The 19,942-nt window shown below is 40.1% G+C and overlaps 1 protein-coding gene, 1 long non-coding RNA gene, 1 other non-coding gene and 1 pseudogene across 5 annotated transcripts in view; 2 read left to right on the forward strand and 2 right to left on the reverse strand.

The window, feature by feature from the left end:
* PAAF1 (proteasomal ATPase associated factor 1) overlaps positions 1-14,995 on the forward strand; it is a 41,327-nt gene extending 26,332 nt beyond the window's left edge. For all 3 annotated transcript variants that reach the window (XM_072794564.1, XM_072794565.1, XM_072794566.1), the window contains 5 exons: positions 3,957-4,048; positions 5,660-5,775; positions 7,550-7,632; positions 11,072-11,154; positions 14,572-14,995. In XM_072794564.1, the coding sequence (XP_072650665.1) occupies positions 3,957-4,048; positions 5,660-5,775; positions 7,550-7,632; positions 11,072-11,154; positions 14,572-14,649 (452 nt within the window). In that variant the 3' untranslated portion in view covers positions 14,650-14,995. The remainder of the gene's footprint in view (positions 1-3,956; positions 4,049-5,659; positions 5,776-7,549; positions 7,633-11,071; positions 11,155-14,571) is intronic.
* LOC140614993 (uncharacterized) lies at positions 3,625-18,553 on the reverse strand. The gene is made up of 4 exons (XR_012015680.1): positions 14,513-18,553; positions 6,197-6,368; positions 5,383-5,809; positions 3,625-4,162 (listed from the first exon to the last, which is right to left on the reverse strand). It is a non-coding gene; the product is annotated as an uncharacterized lncRNA (long non-coding RNA).
* TRNAK-CUU (transfer RNA lysine (anticodon CUU)) lies at positions 6,974-7,046 on the forward strand. Its single transcript has one exon. It is a non-coding gene; the product is annotated as a tRNA-Lys (tRNA).
* Positions 12,213-14,519, reverse strand: LOC140614984 (tetraspanin-3 pseudogene; annotated as a pseudogene).
* Positions 18,554-19,942: the final 1,389 nt, after the last annotated feature.

Here is a 19,942-nt window from a genome sequence, read left to right on the forward strand (position 1 = left end):
AGGTGAGTAGAATGATAGCTTTGGGGAGTCAAAATGATAATGTCCTAATAAGGCAACTTGCATTCTTTTCTTCCTGTGATTGTAACTAATAGTTGCTTTTCTGTTTCTATAGGACTATTATTCTACCATCACATTTGCTTCGCACATTAAAAAAATAAACAAAAACGCAAAACTTTATTTTTTAGAGCAGTTGCAGGTTCGCAGCAAAATTGAGCAGAAAATACAGTTTTTGAGGGGGATCTGGGTTAGTCTGGGCTCATTGGGTTAAGCATCTGCCTTCAACTCAGGTCATGATCTGGGGTCCTGGGATCCCTGCTCAACAGGGAGTCTCTTCCCCCTCTCTCTGTACCCCTCCCCCTGCTCATGCTCTCTCTCACTGCACTCTCTCCCTCAAATAAATAAAAATCTTTAAAAATAAATAAAATTGATAGGGTTTTTTTTGTTTGTTTGTTTTTTTAAGTACAGTTTTCAGGGTGGCTCAGTCAGTTAAGTGTCCAACTCTTGGGTTTGGCTCAGGTCATGATCTCAGGATCATGAGATCCAGCCCTGCGTCGGGCTGTGTGCTCAGTGTAGAATCTGCTTAAGGGTTCTCTCTTTCCTCCCTCTGCTCTCCGCTTGCTCATGCTTGCACATGCTCGCTCGTTCACTCACTCTCTCAAATAAGTAATCTAAAATTTTGAAAAAAGAGAAAGTACAGTTTTTGTATACCCTCTGCCCCAGACAGCCTCCTCAATTATCAGTTTATCAACATCCCTCACCAGAGTGGTATATTTGTTACAATTGATAAACCTTTGTTGACATATCATTATCACTCACATAGTTTACATCAGGGTTCATTTCTTGGTGTTGTACATTCTATGGATTTGGACAAATGTATAATGACATGAATCTATTATCGCATTACACAGAAGATTCCCTGCCTGAAAAATCCTTTGTGCTCCACCAATTCATCCTTTCCTCTCCTATAACCCTTTTCCTCTCCTTTTAACTTTTGGAAACCACTGATATTTTTACTGTGTCTATGATTTTGCCTTTTCCAGAATGTCACATTTGGAATCATAAACTATGTAGTCTTTTCAGGTTCATTTTTTTCACTTAGTAAAGGTTCCTTATTAAGGTTCCTCCTTAATACTTTTTGCACTGAATAGTATTCCATTGTCTGGATATAACCTCATTTTATTTATCTGTTCACCTATGGAAGGACATCTTAGTTGCTTCCAAGTTTTGGCGATTATGAATAAACAAAGCTGCTGTAAATATCTGTGTGTAGGCTTTTGTGTGGACATATGTTTTCAACTGATTTGGGTTAATTTTGCCCTTCACTTTTGACAAAACTGTAGGTACTCTCCCCCTACCTTAAACTTCCCATGCAGATGCCTGTGATCCAAGAACTAAAACTATTACTGACCACCAGATGTTCCCTGAACATCTCTCTTTGGAATTAATAGGAAGAGTCATTTTCCCAAAATGTGATACATGTGCAATTAGTGATAAGATCATGTCAGGCAGTACACATTTTTAATAGGTATATATTTAATACATACACATTTTACTTCAAACGTAAGATATCCCACAAATGTTACTTAAAACAAGGTCAAGTTTTTAAAAATTTGTTGATTTAAAGTAAGTTAAATGAAAATATTCTTGTTTGCTTTATTTCCTCATTTCCCGCTTACTCTTCAATCCATTCTAGGGTAGTTGGAGCTCCTGTGGCTTAACCGCAGTAGCTCTCATCAAGGTCCCTTGTGACTCTGTGTTGCCTGATCTACTGTTACATCTCTGTGCTTATCTCTGAATTCCCAACAGAATATAACATGGTAAACTCCTCTCCTTGGGACACTTTTCTTTCTAGGCTTCTTTCTTCCAATCTCACTGGCTGCTGCTTCTTGGTCTCCTTTTATAAATTTCCTTTATTCTTACTTTAATTATTGGAGGACACTCAGTTCTGGCTACAAGGTAATTTCATCAGTTCCATGACTGTAAATATTGTATTTAAACTGGTAATTTCAGTTAAAAATGTCTGTAATATAAAAACCTCTCTCCTGAGTTTCAGACTCTTTAGGTGTCTGATAGACACTCAAACTAATGTTGTCTTGCATGGAGTGTTTGATTTCCCTCCCCACCCCAAATCTGTTTCCCCCATCTCAGTAAATGGCACCACCATCTACTTATTTGCTCAAGCTCAAAGCCTGATCATACACCATCCACCCCACCTTTCCTCACATCCTCCATCAGCAAAATCTGTCATCTCTACCTTTATAGTGTTTCTGATTTCTCCACCTACCCTCTTCTTTCCTCCTGTCAGTATCCTGGTCTGGTCTGGCATCAGCTGTTGCCTGTACTAGTCTCTTATAATCCATTCTCAAAGCAACCATTGTGATCATTAAAAAAAAAAAAATCAAATCATGTTGCTCTTCTTTGTCCCTACTGTCCTCCAGTGACCTCTTTTTATATATATATTAAAATCCTGTCCCCTTCACTTGGCTTATCACAAACCCTTAACACTTTCTGTCCTCTCCAGTCTTTTCCAGCTTCATGTCATAGTGCCCATACTTCCCAAAGCTTTTTGTAAGACTGGTTTCTGGTTACCATTCAGGTCTCAGTTGAAAAGTGGCCTCCATGGAGTTTTTTAAAAGATTTATTTATTCATTTTAGAGAGACCAGGATGATGAGGAGGGGGCAAAAGGAGAGTCTTAAGTGGACTCCTCACTGAGTGCAGAGCCCGACACAGGGCTCGATCTCATGACCCTGAGATCACTACCTGAGCTGAAAGCAAGAGTCAGATACTTAACTGACTACACATCCCAGGTTCCCCTCCGTGGAGTTTTTTGATAGGTGAAGTTTAAATTTAAAATCACCAGGGTACCTGGATGGCTGAGTTGATTAAGCATCTGCCTTTGGTGCAGGTCATGATCCTGGGTCCTGGGATTGAGCCCACTGGTGGGGAGCCTCCTTTTCCTTCTCCCCGTCCATGCTTGTGCTCTCTCTTTCTCTTAAATAAATAAATAAAATATTAAATAAAAATAGATAAATAACTTTAAAATTACCTTCCTTAGTGGAACTCATCACTGTCTGAAAATATCCTATTTGTTTATATATCAATTCCACTATTAACTATTTCCACTAGAGTTCTTGAGAGTAAGGACTTTTTTTTTTTTTTGTATATTACTATTTCCTTAGCACCTAGAATAGTGTCCAATACATAGTAGACTTTCATTAAAGATTTCTTTAGTGAATGAATAAATTTCGTTTACTCCAGACCATAAGAGCCTTGAAGGCAGAGACTGTTTTGTTCAGCATTGTACCCCTGCTCCTAACATGGTATCATGTCACATTGCAAAGGACTTAATATTTTTAAGTTGGGTTTATTGACATATACTTTATATGTAGTAAAAGTTTATTTTATTTTTTTAAAATTAGCTTTTTTGGGGTGTCTGGGTGGTCGGTTGGCTGACCATCTGACTCCTGGTTTTGGCTCAGCTCATGATCTTGTGGTTGTGGGATTGAGCCCCATGTTGAGCTCTGTGCTCGGTGTGGAGTCCACTTCAGATTCTTTCTCCCACTCCCTCTGCCCCTTCCTGAGCATGCTCTCTTTCTCTCTCTAATAAATAAAATCTAAAAAAAAACTTTTAACTTATTTATTAAGTAACCTCTTACCCCCAACATGGGGCTTAAACCTACAACCCTGAGAACAAGAATTGCATGCACTACTGAGTGAACCAGCCAGGTGCCCCAAAAGTCACCTTTTTAAAATATCAGTTCTGTGAGTTTTGACAAACATGTACAGTTATATAAATAATACCAACAGTCAAGAAATAGAATATAATAAATGCTTTTTTAAGTTAGTAAGTTAATCACTAACAGTAATTCAATAAACTGTCATCAGTATCTGTGCTTTCTGGTACTGCCAGCTGATCAGCCTAGCCCACTGTTGACATGGCTTATCTGTCATGCAGGTGAACGGGAGATTGGAACAGAGTCAAAAATGCTGCTGTTGGCACGGGAAGATAAGAAACTTCAGTGCTTGGGACTGCAGAGCAGGCAGCCGGCAAGTGGTTCCTCCAAGACTGTTGAGCTCTGGGGCATCCTGGGTCACTCTGATTTTTGGAAAGCAGTTTTGGAAATGTTTCTACTTGCTCCCTGTGTTCACTTTTTGAGAAAGCTGTAGGAATAAGGGCCAGTAAAATGTAATGATTAAGAGCATGGGATTTGGAGTAAGGGCAACATTTATATTCTAGCTCTTCCATGATAGCTGTGACATTTAAGAGGTTACTTAACCATTCAGAGCCTCAGTTTCCTCATCACTAAACTGGGCATAGTAGTACCTCGTAGGGTTATGTGATGAGGTTTAAATACTGCTTTGTGACCTTCGTTAAATCACTTTCTCTCTGGGCCTTAGTGTGCTATATAGAAAATGATGAGGTTATGTAAATTCCCTTCCATATTCAAGGTAATGTGAAGAAATTCTGAATAAAGGACTCATGAATTCAGGGGTCTTGATCAATTAATGACCAGATGTCTTTTATGGAAGAATTAGTTGAATTTTCTTCCTTCAGCCTCTGAAGTTTTGCTGGGCAGACTGTGCTCATCATTAAGTCCTGAGTTCCCTGGGATTTGAGTTTTAAAATTTCTTTTCAGCTCCTATCAACCTCAGCAAGACAACTTTAATGGTTTGGTTTGGCCACAGGTTTTGTATTTTCATTTCTCCTAGTTACTTCATTGTTCTAGTGATGTTTCCATTTTCAGAAATGAGGTTCCAGGAACATCACTCTTTTTGATTCTTTCATCTCTGTACTCTGCACTGCTTTACCTTCCAAAGGGAAATCACAGGTTTTGTTCATTTGGCTGAGTTTGGTTCTTTTCTTTCCTTTTTAGAATATTTGAGGGAGAAATGATCAGATTGAGCCAACAGTAGAGAACAAATAAAAATCTGATAACTCCTTTTTTTTCAGGCACTTGGGGAGAATTGTAATTCTTTAAATTGCCGCTTTAAGCTTGTTTCTTTTCCTACGTAGTATCTCCCTTCAAAAGGTTGTTAGAAGTGAAATGAAGCAAAATTTCAATGTGTGAATCCCAAGTGCTTCTCAAATGGAGAGTTGTAATGAGAGGGGGGAGGAGAAAGATATTGTGGACTGAAAGTCCTATGAGTCGTTGTGTTGAGAGGTTAATAGTCTGAAAACTGCTGCCTCCATGTATGGTAGTACTTACACTGCTGAAGTTCTGGGCAAGCCTTAGATTCCCTAAATCCTGGGAGGGGTTCCTCCTCAGTCATTGCTGAATATTTTGTTTAGATTCACGGTGCTTAAAGGGAGAAGAAATAAAATGTCTCTAAAAATGGGAAACTTTGGGGATCCCCGGGTGGCGCAGTGGTTTGGTGCCTACCTTTGGCCCAGGGCGCGATCCTGGAGACCCGGCATCAAATCCCACATCGGGCTCCCGGTGCATGGAGCCTGCTTCTCCCTCTACCTGTGTCTCTGCCTCTCTCTCTCTCTCTCTCTCTCTCTGTGACTATCATAAATAAATAAAGGAAAAAAATATTTTAAAAAAATGGGAAACTTTTCTTTTTTTCTTTTTTTTTTTTTTTTTTTTTTTGGTGCCTATTTATTCCTGAAAACAAATTAATCTTTAAGCAGCACTTTTGGCTTCTGCTTGTTTTCAGGTGTTCCTCTTTGTTGGCTCAGATGCCTTCAACTGCTGCACTTTTCTCTCTGGCTTCTTGCTATTGGCTGGGACACAGGATGGAAACATTTATCAGCTGGATGTGAGGAGTCCAAGGTGAGTCACCATTCATTTGCATGATGCAGGTCTTCTGCAGAGTGGAAATTTTTATTAGCTTTAACAGATTTAAACAGATTTAGCATAGCGTAGCATTTAGGTGACTGTTGAATCAAGGTATATTTTTCCATTCATAAAGGTTTTCCAGTGTGAGTTGTCTGATTGCTCTTATTATTCCTGGAATCATATTAAAAGGTAATTTGATTCATGCTCTCATGATTGTCCTATTGTAGTGCTGACTTTGGAATCTACGCTTAAATAATGAACTAACATTTCACTTAAAATGGTTGTATAGAACTTTTAATTTTAAGGAGCTCAGTAATTTTCTCAGTGTTACTAAATCTGGGTTGGTCTAAGATTGATCATTTTTAGTTCAAGTAAGCCAGCTGTGTTTTTTTGTTTGGCTTTGATCATAACCTACCTGAAACAGGCCTTATTCAGGTCTTAAAAGTACCCAGAGAGAATCACACAGCCTCTGCATCCCAGGATTTAACGGTTTCTCCATTTCTGTCCTTTCCTCCTTCCATTTCCGTCCTTTGTTCAGCTGACATTTATTGAATGGCCTTTGTGGTCACCAGACATTGTGCAGGGCACTGAAAAACAGAAATAAAAGATACAGACTCTGCCTTTGAGGCACTTGGAGTCTAACAGTAGAGACAGGCAAGTAAAAGACGTTTGTGATGCAGTGTGTGATCAGTGGGCTCCACACAGGAATTTGAAAAAGCACTGAGAAAGAGAAAGACGGTGGGACTGCTTCTCCAAGGAAAATGAAGCTTTAATTGGATCTTGTCCAGTAGGAAGTTACCAAGTAAAGAAGAGAGGGGTCTGACATAGGTAGAATAGCATACAGAGAGAGATACGTGAAGACATTTGGAAGTACGACACTTTCAGGTAGTCGTAGTTTAATATGTTTAGTTGAGTAGTTTAATATGTTTAATATGACAAATATGTACCCTGCAGACAGGGTAGCAGTGAGAAGTAATGCCAGACAGGAAAGCAGGAGTTTGTTTGAAAGAACTTGTGTACCATCCAAAGGAATTTGGTCTTTATTCCAAGAGCAGTAAAGAAATTCCAATGAAAGGTGACTAGCTTATATCTTTTCTTCCATAATTTGAATTACTTTACTTCTCTACTTGTTTTTTTCTCTGTGAAGATAGGGAATCTCGGATCACTATTAGAAAATCAGCCTTACAGGGGTGCCTGGCTGGCTCAGTTGGTAGAGCATGAGACTCTTGATCTCAGGGTCGTGAGTTCAAGCCCCACATTGGGTGTAGAGACTACTTAAGATTTAAAAGAAAAAAGAAAATCAGCTTTACATACATATTAAATTGATTCTCACCTTTCTTTTTTATCTTAAAAAAAGTTCTGACACTTTTAATATCTCACAACTGTCTTTTTTTTTTTTTAATTTTATTCTCACAACTGTCTTAATTTTGTCTACGAGCAAAACAACTAACATATTGTTAACATTGTTATCTTAAACTCTTGTCAGGCCTCTCCTAAAAACTGGAGTTATTGGTGGTGACTTAGTTCATTCAACTCAATGACCTGTTTAGTTAGAGACATGTTTAAATTCACTCCAAGGTGATTTTGAGTGGATCACCTTGATCTACTGTTTAAGGATCTTGCCAGGAAAGAAACTTTATGAATGTTTAATCTCTATCCACAGTTGTCCTGTTTGCTTTTGTATGGCTAGTACTATATATTGAATATACTCTTAACATTTTGCTTTTGAAGTAAAAAAGGGAAATTTCCCCTTTTTCTTTGATTCTAGGACTCCAGTACAAGTCATCCACAGATCAGGAGCACCAGTTCTGTCCCTGCTGAGTTTCAGAGATGGATTCGTTGCTAGCCAAGGTGGGCCCAGGGGCCACTTGAGAGAGATGGCTTCCTGTAGTTCATTTTTTTTTTTTTAAGATTTTATTTATTTATTCATGAGAGACACAAAGGGAAAGAGGCAGAGACATAGGCAGAGGGAGAAGTAGGCTCCTAGCAGGAAGCCCGATGCAGAACTCGATCCCGGGTCTCCAGAGTCATGCCCTAGGCTAAAGGCGGCGCTAAACCGCTGAACCACCCAGGCTGCCCCTTGTAGTTCATTTAAACTTAGATTTAGGGGTGCCTGGGTGGCTTAGTCCATTAAGCATCTAACTCTTAATTTCCACTCAGGTTGTGATCTCAGGGTTGTGAGATTGAGCCCTGGATCAGGCTCCATGCTGTGTAGAGCCTGCTTAAGATTCTATCTCATGGGATGCCTGGGTGGCTCAGGTGGTTGAATGTCTGACTCTTGATTTTGGCTCAGGGTCACGATCTTGAAGTTACGAGAAGGAGCCTCATGTTGGATCCAAACTTGGAGCCTGCTTGGATTCTTTCTCCCCCTGTCTGCCCCTCCCTTAAAAAAAATTAATGATTCTCTGTCCCTCTTCCTCTGTCCCCCTCTATCCTACCCCCACTTCCCCACTCATAACCCTCTCTATATTTATATAAAAAATAAGTAAACAGAGGTTTAAATACATGATCTATGATGGGGCTACAGGCATGGTCCTCCACAATTCTTTGGCATATTGTATTTATCAATAGTGTTTATCACCGGGGATCCCTGGGTGGCTCAGTGGTTTAGCACCTGCCTTTGGCCCAGGGCGTGATCCTGGAGCCCCGGGATTGAGTCCCGCGTTGGGCTCCTTGCATGAAGCCTGCTTCTCCCTCTGCCTGTGTCTCTGCCTCTCTCTCTCTCTGGATCTCTCATTAATAAATAAAATCTTAAAAAAAAAAAAGATAGTGTTTATCACCTACACTGTGATTGTCTATGTCTCCCTCTAGTCCAGGATCCTTGAGAGTAGGGACTGTGCTTTATTTGTCATAACTCTGTTTTCAGAGGATGAAACTAAGAGCAATAAAACAAAGTTACCAGGTGCCATATTTCAGTTGAATATGAGGAAAATGTTCTGTTTTGTAAGAGAGAAGCTGACATTGTGAAGAGTACCACTACCTCTGGGGATGGACAAGCATTAGGCTGGTTGGCTACTCTGCAAGGTGTTACGAAGGGAATTCCGTACTAGTTTAGAAGTTGAATATAGATCACCTTTGAGGTCCTTTGGAACTCTTTGATTGACTAGAGAGGAGATTGAAATTGCCAGATTAAACAATTTTAAAACTTTTTATTATGGAGATTGTCAAAGATTGATAAAAAGGTGGAGAGAATAACATAATGAACCTGATATACTTATTATCTAGCTTTAACTGTTACCAATTTGTGGCTAATTTGTTTTACACATTCCCTTACAATCCCCACCATTGTAATATTTTGAAACATATCACAGACATTGTATTATTTTACTTGTCAATATTTATATAAATATATCTAAAAAGTAATAATTCTTTAATGAAAAGATTTTTGGGGTGCGTAGCTGGCTCTGTTGGTAGAGTGTGCAACTCTTGATCTTGGGCTGTGAGTTTGACCCCCATGTTGGGTGTAGAGATTACTTAATAAAATAACGTTTTAATTTTAAATAAAGGGACGCCTGGGTGGCTCAGCGGTTGGGCACCTGCCTTCGGCTCAGGTCTTCTCCCTCTGTCTGTGTCTCTGCCTCTCTCTCTCTCTCTCTCTGTGTCTCATGAATAAATTAATAAATCTGGGGCACCTGGGTGGTTCAGCGGTTGAGCACCTATCTGCCTTTGGCTCAGGGTGTGATCCTGGAGTCCTGGGATCGAGTCCTGCATTGGGCTCCCTGTGAGGAGCCTGCTTCTCCCTCTGCCTATGTCTCTGCCTCTCTCCCTGTGTCTCTCATGAATAAATAAATAAAATCTTAAAAAAAAAAAAAAAAAAAAAACAGTTGTTTTGGACAGCAGTTTCAAATTTTAAAAAACTTGAAAAGATTAATTAAAAGTTTTTCCTGGATTCTTTACAAAGCCACAATATTGATACAGAAAATGTTTATGCATAAAGATACTCTTTTTTTTTTCTAAGATTTTATTTATTTATTCATGAGAGACACAGAGAGAGAGAGAGAGAGGCAGAGACACAGGCAGAGGGAGAAGCAGGCTCCATGCAAGGAGCCCGACATGGGACTCGATCCTAGATCCCGGGACTATGCCCTGAGCCAAAGGCAGATGCTCAACTGCTGAGCCACCCAGGCGTCCCATAAAGATACTCTTTTATGCAGTGTGCTCTCAACCATGTAAAATAAAAATTTGCACAAAGAAGATTGGAAAAATACATAAAAATGTTAACAGTAGTTATCTTTGAGTGGTAGGTTGAGTAATTAATTTTTTTTTACTTCTGTTTCTTTGTTTTTAAAGCTTTCTTCAATTAGCATATACTATTTTTATATTAAGTAAAACAATAACAAAAAATTACCTAATTCAGCAGTTTATAGATCACCCCAAGTCTCAGTTGTCCATGTTCTTTTGAGGAAACAAAATTTAGAGATTAGAGATACTTTTATTTTCTTGGTATAACAGCTTTGCTCCTTTGCCTACTGTACCTGGTCAAATTTATAGATTGAAGAATAATTTGGGAGCACATTGAAACATTTACACAGATACTTCTCGGTTAAAAATCATTGTCCACAGTCAATTTGCAGTCAGATATATAAACCTGTCGTTGCTTGCTCTGTGCCCTTGGCAGGTATTGCTAATCAAAGAGCCCTTCTTCCCACTGAGCTTGAACTTGTCCTTCAAATCCTCTAGCCCAGCATTCTAGTTGTTTTGTTTGTTTGTTTGTTTGATTGTTTTTAAAGATTTTACTGGGCAGCCCCGGTGGCGCAGTGGTTTGGCGCCTCCTGCAGCCTAGGGTGTGATCCTGGAGACCCAGGATCGAGTCCCACATCGGGCTTCCTGCATGGAGCCTGCTTCTCCCTCTGCCTGTGTCTCTGCCTTTTTCTCTCTCTCTCTGAATAAATAAATAAATCTTTAAAAATAAAATAAAATAAAGATTTTACTTATTTATTCATGAGGGACACAGAGAGAAAAGCAGAGACATAGAAAGAGGGAGGAAGCAGGCTTCTTTCAGGGATCCCAATATGGGACTCCATCCCTGGGTCCGGGATCACGCCCTGAGCCAAAGGCAGATGCTCAGGTGCTGAGATACCCAGGCATCCCCTCGCCCAGCATTCTAGGCAGGCAGTGTAAGTCCTCATATTTGACCCACATAATGAGACTTGTTTGCCATTCTGGGTCTTGGGATGATCTTCTTTAGGCTAGTGATGTACAGAAATAAACTAAAATATTGATTTTTTTAAAACCTCCTTTACATGCAGCTTTCTCTTCAGTTATCTAAATGTTACTTTTTGCCTTTTAGGTGATGGAAGCTGCTTCATTGTCCAGCAAGACCTAGACTATCTCATTGAGCTCACTGGGGCTGACTCTGATCCTGTGTACAAGGTACAGGCCTGTGAGGAGCCTGGGTGATTCTCACCTGGGATCAAGGGCTTTTGAGAGAACTGAATCCAGCTACTTTGTGGGCATTCAGGATGATAAAATATTTATGGATGAGATAAAAGGAAGTGAGAATTTTGAATCAGAAGTGATTTCACCACTTCTTAGCTCTAGAAACTTGAAAAATCAGTTCATCTCCCTGGTCTGTCAATTCTGTATATTGAAAGTGTTAATGAGATAATGTATATGAAAATAGTTGTAAATTTTAAATCGTCTTTAAATATTAACTATCATCATCATCATTATTATTATTTAAAGTTCAAGACTGATTATATTATTTGATTAGAGTGAAAAGAAAAACAAAAGGGGAAATAATATTTATTGACCAGACATTGTGCTGGATGTTTTACATGTATCATCTTGTTTCATTGTTGTTAACTATTCTTAAGTTATAGGTATTATTATTTCTATTGTTTTTATAATTTTTAAAACGTTATACAGTTAATATATACCTAAAAAATTCAACCAGTAGAAAATTTTACAGACTTTGAAGACCCCTTTAAGACTTTTTTAGTTCTGCTCTTCTTTGCAGAAGTGTCTAGCATTAACAGTTCAGCAGTATCTTTCGAGGCTGTTTTTGGAGAATTTGCACTTACATCATTATGTTTATGTATTTATGTAAATAATACAGTTTTATCTTTATTCTGTTCATAACTGAGATCATTCTATATGTATTGTTCTATGACTTTTTTAAATTAACATCTAGGGCTCTTTTCAGATAAATGCATATATAGATCTACTTCGTTTTTTAAAATTTCTGCATAGTTCTGTGTTGGGAATTAGCATACCATTTTCATTTTATAGGTGAGGAAACTGGGATCCAAAGTGGTTGAGAAAGTTGCCCTAGGTCATGTAGCTACACATTTGCAAACCTGAGATTAATCTACCTCTAGAATTCATGCTATTTCCACTAAATTAGTGATTCTTAATCTTAGAGTCTTTTCCTTTTTTTTTTTTTTTTGAGGGATGATACAGACTTTATTAACAACTGAGATCTCACCTACATATTATTTTGCTAGTCTGCATGGGTACATTAATCCTAATGAGTTTAGATTTATGATGAGTGGGCTCAATCATACAACAATATACACAAATTATATATTTTTTTAAAGATTTTTTATTTATTTGTTCATGAAAGAGAGAGAGAGAGAGAGAAGCAGAGATACAGGCAGAAAGAGAAGCAGGCTCCATGCAGGGAGCCTGCTGTGGGACTCCCATCTTGGGACTCCAGGATCACGCCCTGGGCCAAAGGCAAACGCTAAACTACTGAGCCACCCAGGGATACCCCACAAATTTTTTTAAAAACAGTATTGCACATATTATGCTCCTATAAAGTCAGTTTTGATTAAAAACCTCTAGTTTCAAAGATCAGTCTGATTTGTTTTTTTTGTTTGTTTTTTTGAGAGAGTGTGAGAGAGCACAACAGGGGGAGGAGCAGAGGGAGAGACAGAAGCAGAGGGAGAGATAGAACCAGGCTCCCCACTGAGCAGGGAGCTCCAACGACGTGGGGCTCAATCCCAGGACCCTGAGATTATGACCTGAGCTGAAGGGAGACACTTAACCAGTGACTTAGCCACCCAGGCACCCCAGATCAGTCTGATTTTGAAGATGAACCAAAATATACTGTATGATTCTAAAATCTATTTTGGTCATTTTATACTATGCTATTTTAGTGAACTACAATATATGTTTTTTAAACGGACACTGATAAAGGGCACCATCTGGTATTAACTTTAATCTTAGCTGACTTCCTTCCTCTGTCCCCAAATCCCTTGGCCAAAAGTTCTCCTTTGTGAAAAAGACGGAAAGACCCAGTGATACTTTAGCAGCAGTCCTATTACTACATGGAGGTAAAAAGAAGGGGGGCCCAGATCCTCCTCTCATTCTCCCACACTATGCAACTCACAAATGGTTCTGAAATGAGAATATTCACTGTCATACTTAAAAACTTAAGGACATGGCGAGTCAAGACAGGAAAAGAAAGCCATAGGTGGGCACCTGAAGAGTTAAGCTGCTCTGTCCAATACCTGTGTAACATGTGGTTTTAGCTAAATCTTTTTAACTACCAAAGAGGACCTGCTTGATTCACCTTCCAAATCAGAACAAGACTAAAAATTCATACTTGCATTTTCTGTGGTGCAGAGGTTCCAGCAGTGGTGAGGAGCTCATAAGCAGGATCTCTACTCCTGCATAATATGAAGCATGCACACAGCATGTCTAGCAGCTAAAGAGCTGCAGATGCCAGTACTGCCCAGATAACGTGCACCATGATTTTTTATAGCTTTTTCACACCTAGAACATCACATCTCTCAGTATGAAGGTCAGAGGAGTGGGCCAACCTACCATTATAGCTGCTGGCTGTTTCTCTGCTGTAGCTGAGAGGGACACTGTGGTTTTTGGTTTCTTTGAACCAGTCCCTGTTTTTCCAGTCTGACTAGTTGGTTCTGTTGTAGGGTTGGTTCCACTATAGGTCTTACACACTTTCTAAATGCTGCGATCTACCTCACTTTTCCACCTTTGCTCTGCAGACGTATCCCAAAACCATTACAACAGCTTCTGTGACAAAAACCAAGAGTAGGATGATGACAAATGTGGCAAGTCTACAGCAGCTTTCCCAGATTGTGGCACAGTAAACAATGGGCCAAAAAATGAACAGGGGTCCACAGCTATGATCATTATTGCAGGAATGAGAAGGTACACATCTTCAAAGAAGTGGTCATAGTCACCATAAATGATGAAGACATGGGCTCCCACATAGCCTAAATGCCAGAATGCCTCCCGACCCCAAAGATGAGGTTGAGAAACTCCGGAAGTCTTGGAGGAGGTGATGCTGCAATGGCCTATGTCCATGGTGCTGGCAGCCTACTGGCACCATGCACTCACCAAGCAAGGTGGCAGTGGCAGTGGAGCCTCCCCACTGGGAGCTGCATAGCCTGAGTGACGCTTACCTCAGCCCCTGGTGCCATTGCATAGCTCCAGCAAGTGCCTTGCTCCTCCACACAGCAGCTGCTGAAATCCTCCTCAGACAAGCACATATTGAGAACTTCTTTGAATATAATTATACAAGATTCAGGAATATCCTGGCCCATCTATAGGTTATCTCCTTTCCCAGGTACAGACCCTCTGCTCTCAACTATGCACCACACTAATGAGTTTGCTCTCTGCTTGGCTAATATCTGTTCTGTAGTCCCAGATCCTAGCCAGCTATTTTTTAAAATACTATCATGGATATAATTCTTCTCTTGTCTTTGGAGTCAGTAGAGCTTCTTAGACTCACTTGTACTAATGGGGATAAATAACACACCTCTTTTTGAAATGGAAGACTCTCAGGCTTCCTTTGAGCTGTGAACTTTTGTGTTCCAGGTAGCCACATGGGAGAAGCAGATCTACACATGCTGTCGGGATGGTCTCGTGCGACGCTATCAGCTCTCTGACCTCTGACCCCTTGGGAAAGGATTCATAGTTAATGAAAAAGATTGACCCTAATCAACAAAAAGCAAAATAGTCATCAGTCCTTCTCAAGGATCATGGCCCTTTATTGTTTTGGGCACCCCTTGGAAGTCACAGAAAAGCAGCTGCATTGGCCCATGCGGAAGTATCATTCCATGACAAGACCTACTGTGAACTGAGTAAGAAGCTAACGTGTTCCCTGTATAAACTTACCCCAAGAACACAGGGCAAGGATATGGATCCTTACAGTTTGATCTCATACCATTATGTTAAATGTTTACAAGGACTAGAGGACTAAAGCTTGTTCTCTGATGGAAATAAAGAGAATGTATTGTAAGGAGTCTGAATTTGAAAAACTTTGTTAAATATTCTTACTCCAGCAAAGTCATTCAAGATGATGGAACTCCTTTCTCAGGTATTTCCTGTTGGCCTGGCCATGGAGAAACACTACTTACTAGCACCAAATACCCCTTCAGCAGGAACCTGGGAAAGATTCTTATACAGGTAGGAAAACCAAGGACTGAGGGGTTTTCTGCTACATGGGACTTTTAGTCCTAGGCAAACTGATATGATTCATCAGTCCTTGTACAGGTGATAACGTTAAATCCTAGCTTCGTAAAGGCAGTGGCTGAGTGTGGTCCCTGGAACAGCCATATCAGTATCACCTGAGAACTTGTTAGAAATAGAAATTCCTAGGCCCCATCTCAGCCCTAAATCAGAAATTCTGTGGGCAGAGCCAACCAGGTGATCCTGATGCCTGCTAAAGTTTGAGACCTAGAGGAAGAGATAGCAAAGGGCACTTTAATCATAGCTGGAACCCAGCATTCATAGGATAGTGAGGCTAGTCTATAGACAATGAGCCTGGAGAGGCTGGCCAAATAGTGAAGGGGCTTGAGTGCCCGGTAAGGAGCTTGAGTTGCATTTGGTTGGCAAGAAACCTACTACAGAAGAGTTTTAAACAAGGGTTTGTAACATGGTCACCTCTTTTTCCCCTTAAATATAAAAATGGAGTCATAATGTATGTATTTTGTGTTTTATTTTCACTTAGAATCTTAGAGTTCTTTCTTAGTACATTTAGACCTTCATCATTCTTTTTAAGACTTCCCAGAGTTTTACATTTTACATTTTAGAGATTACTAGAGAAAAGGTTTCTTGGAGGATATAACACTTGAGCTGAGCAATGTAGGCTAACGTCTGGGTTTATTTAAGGGAAGAAGCCAGTTTCTGGCTGGGGGAACAGTATGGTTCTGAGCGTTCGTAGGTATGTTCTCAGGTAATGTTTATAACTTCACTATGACAAGCAGGTAGTGAGACTCAAATAAATTGATTTGCTAAGGGTCATAGGGAGCAAGAACTTGAATATAGTTTATCTTAACTTTAAATCCATTTTTTTCTACCTGTTGTATATGCCTAAATTGTGAAAATAAAGTATTCATTGAATATTACTGGGTATCTACACTATTTTAGGGACTATATTTATATATTTAATCCAAACACTCTTAAAAAGGAAATGGCATTATTTTGTTTTATAGATAAGGAAACTGAGGCTTGAGAAATTAAGTACCAGACCTTTGTTTTGGACCTTGCTTAGTCTGTCTCCAAGACTGTGCTCCTTCCACTACCCCACATGGTCACGAGACCTCTGGGACTAGAACAGTTCCGTTTTAGGAGTGATTTGTGATAAGGTCAGGTAGACCCAAAGGGACATATTCCAGAGCTCAGAAATATTGGATCCGAGGAGGTCTGGGGGGGGCCTCTAAGAAGTCAGATGAAGAAGACAGGATGAAGGAGGATATGGCTGAGTTCACACAGCAGGTATGTCTGTGAGTTCCGATTCCAGGACTCATTCTTCTCCACTGCCATCACATCCATAAGCCCTTTTTCATAAGGTCTCCAGAGTTGATATCCTGATTGTAATGGATGCATTGACTCTTGATAGCTACTCTGAAATCCAGATCCAAATGGAAGGACAGAGGTAGCTCTCAGGTGCCGCAAAGCCTTGTCTACTGTGAACAGACTATCCCTAGTGTTAGCAGACAAAGTGTTTTTTTCCTTTTGGGTTGAGGAGTGCATTCTGGATAAGGAATGGCGGACAACCTATATCTGCTACTGTAAAGGCCCAGGCAAGCTAGACTTTGTTTCTTGGCTTTCAGATGCCCCCTTGTGACTTCTTGTGAGAAGTGCCTCTATTTCTCAGATCTGGAAAGCTGGTGGTGGCATCCGCTAGTGAGCATACACCGGGTGCCAGGCACAGTCCTCACAATAGCCTTGCAGAGTAAAGGTTGAACGCATCTCTTTGTGGATATATTTTATATTTTTGTTCCTAATTTGTTTCTCACTTTGAAATAATTTTACACTTGAGAAAAGTTGCAAGGATATGATAACTATATTTAACATTTAGAGACTGTCCGGTTTTCCAAATGGCTACACCATTTTATGTTCTCAGCAGCAGTGCGTAAGGGTTCTGATTTCTCCATGTCCTTGCCAACCCTTGGTTTCTCTGTCTTTTTTTATTATAATCAGGTGATGTTAATTAAATGGTGTCCACCAGGTTTCTCCATGGCAAAGTTAGTATTTTGTGGAGAGCTAGTTTGAGACTATATAAATATCCTGTTCCTCATTAAACTTGCATCATGTAGTGTCAGCATTTGTTGATAATTTCTTTCTATCTGAGTCAGTTATTACTACTCTGTCAAATGGTGATTTTATAATTCCATCATTCTTTTTATATTTATAATTGGCTTTTCTACTCTAGAACTTTCCCTTCTCTCCCACTTATTTAATTATTAACTCACTCGTTTATCATGGATATATTATTAGTATAGACTACACATGGATTCATATTTTATTCTATGGATTATAATCCATTATTGCTATTATTTATTTTAGTGTTTAATTTGTCCCAGTTGGACCAGTGGCAGCTCCTTCAAGCTGGATCCTATGTCCTTTTGACATGTTAGTATCATTCTTCTATTGCTTCTATATTTTCTGATACAAGATATTCAAGCTTCATCTTATACTTTCCACTCCAGTCTTGGAATCAGTCATTTGTCTAGATAGCTCTGGTTCCTTTTCATGGAACATAATGGCATTTGGAAATTAAGATCTGGGCATCATATTTATATTCTTGCCTATTAGGGTATTATTGCTTCTAGGCCCTATCAGTGGACATCTCTGTCTCTACATCCCTCATTCTGTATGTACATTAAAGATCATGAGTTCATACTGATGTCACCTAATTCCAATCCAACTCCACTGGGATTATTCTAGCCCTCTGCGTATAAACCTTCTTCCGATAGTGAGAAACTTGGCCATCATAATTCTCAATATTTCACTTGCTCAATACCTCTGTGAATAAACAGTCTGGCAACTGCACGGCCCATCTCCCCTTTCACCCCAGCCCCAGCACATGTGGTGTCCCTCAGATAGAGTCTCCTTGTTCCCATGTTTACCTCAGCCAGTCCCAGGCTGAATAAGCCCTTCCCCCAACCCTCTGGGTTTAATTTAACATCTTTTATCTGGTAATACGAGTAAAAAGACCAATATACACATGAAAAGATATGCAATTCTATAGTTAAATGCAAATTAAAATCCACAAGAAAGCTCAGAAATGCAAAAAATAAAAAATAATACCATATTTTCACTTTACAAATAGGAAACTGTGGCTAAGAAATCATTGTTTAAGGTCATAAAACTAGTAGCTAATGGATAGGATTTGGAACTTGGTCTCTGACTCTACTGCCTCAATGCTAAGGAAGCATTTCTTTGTGACATATGCTTTTGTATAATTGTATTTAGTATTTTTAAACCTACCTTGTGGTGGAGTTTATGTTAACAATCTCATTTATTCAAGGAAACAGATTTGGAGCCATTAAGTAAACTTGCTTCAGGTCACACAAATGGGAAGTGAGCACAGCACCATCAATATAGTTGCTTTCTGACCACTCAACTTCTTTTTTTTTTAACTTCATTTAAAAAAACTTTTGGTGCAATATTAAAAAGCAATACAGGGGCAGCCCGGGTGGCTCAGCGGTTTAGCGCCGCCTTCAGTCCAGGGCGAGATCCTGGAGACCCGGGATCGAGTCCCACGTCGGGCTCCCTGCATGGAGCCTGCTTCTCCCTCTGCCTGTGTCTCTGCCTCTCTGTGTGTCTCTCGTGAATAAATAAATAAAATCTTTAAAAAAATAAATAAACTTAAAAAAAAAATAAAAAGCAATACAGCCAGCTAGAGTGACAACCAACAGCAAGAAAGGAGAGAGTTAGGGAAGACACAGGGACCCATTCCAGCTGCTCCCAGGGGCTAGAGGCCAGGGGCAAAACTGGTTGGGGCATGGGTGATGGGGGAGAGAGGAAAGGCCACCCACCAAAATAAACAGAACATTTATATAAGAAACACCAGGCTGAACTGAAAAAAGGATCTAGGGAAGATGGGAAGCCCCCATTTTTTCCCCCAAAATGTCCTAGATTGGGGAGGTTTGGCTTCCTGGAGTGAAATGAGCCAGAGCCCTGTCCCACCTCACACTCCATACTCTGGAGTACAGGATGTGCTAGAGGCTAAATGTGTGTATGCTAGGGAAACACAGGGAAGACGGGTAGGGAGGAATGCCCCTCACTGGAATCTGTCATGAGGGCTGAGAGTGTCCCCATCCAACTCCTGGACTCTGGGGGTCTTGGGTGAGATGGGGGCTGAAATGGGTTGGGGCAGAGAGGAGTCTGGACGCTCAGCCTAGAAAACCACCGAGGTCATCATCCTCATAGTGGCCTTGCTGTGGCACCTTGATGTAGTGCTTGTAGATATTCAGGGCTGGACCCAGGTGGATGCACAAGCCAGTCAGCACATCATTGTGCTGCGTGAGCAACAAAGACTTGTCACTGATTTCCTGCTCTTGGGATGCTGCTGGCCTAGATGAAATCATGTCCATCACTTCTACTCCACAGGGTCAGCTGGCTTCTTTTTGTGCACAAAAGGATAGCCAAAGGGGATTCCATTGGCCCCAGGTAGGGCTGGTTTTCCTGGCTGACCACTCAACTTATCCAAAACCTGCATTTTACTTCTTAGCTCTTTAATTGATTTCTGTGGCCTTTGGCCCAACTCCAGAAGTGTGTTTTAACTCCTCCAAATATACCTAAAGTAGGCCTCAAAACAAATAATATGAAATAGTTACTTTAAAGCAAGTCCTCCTCTGTAATAGTGTGGCTTCAGAGAACCCAGGAAAGTTCTTAAACATCATAGTCACTAGTATCTGAAATGCTATCATGAAACCCAATGTTTTCATCCACAATT

This window comes from Canis lupus, chromosome 23, assembly GCF_048164855.1.
Source record: "Canis lupus baileyi chromosome 23, mCanLup2.hap1, whole genome shotgun sequence".
Lineage (NCBI taxonomy): Eukaryota > Metazoa > Chordata > Mammalia > Carnivora > Canidae > Canis > Canis lupus.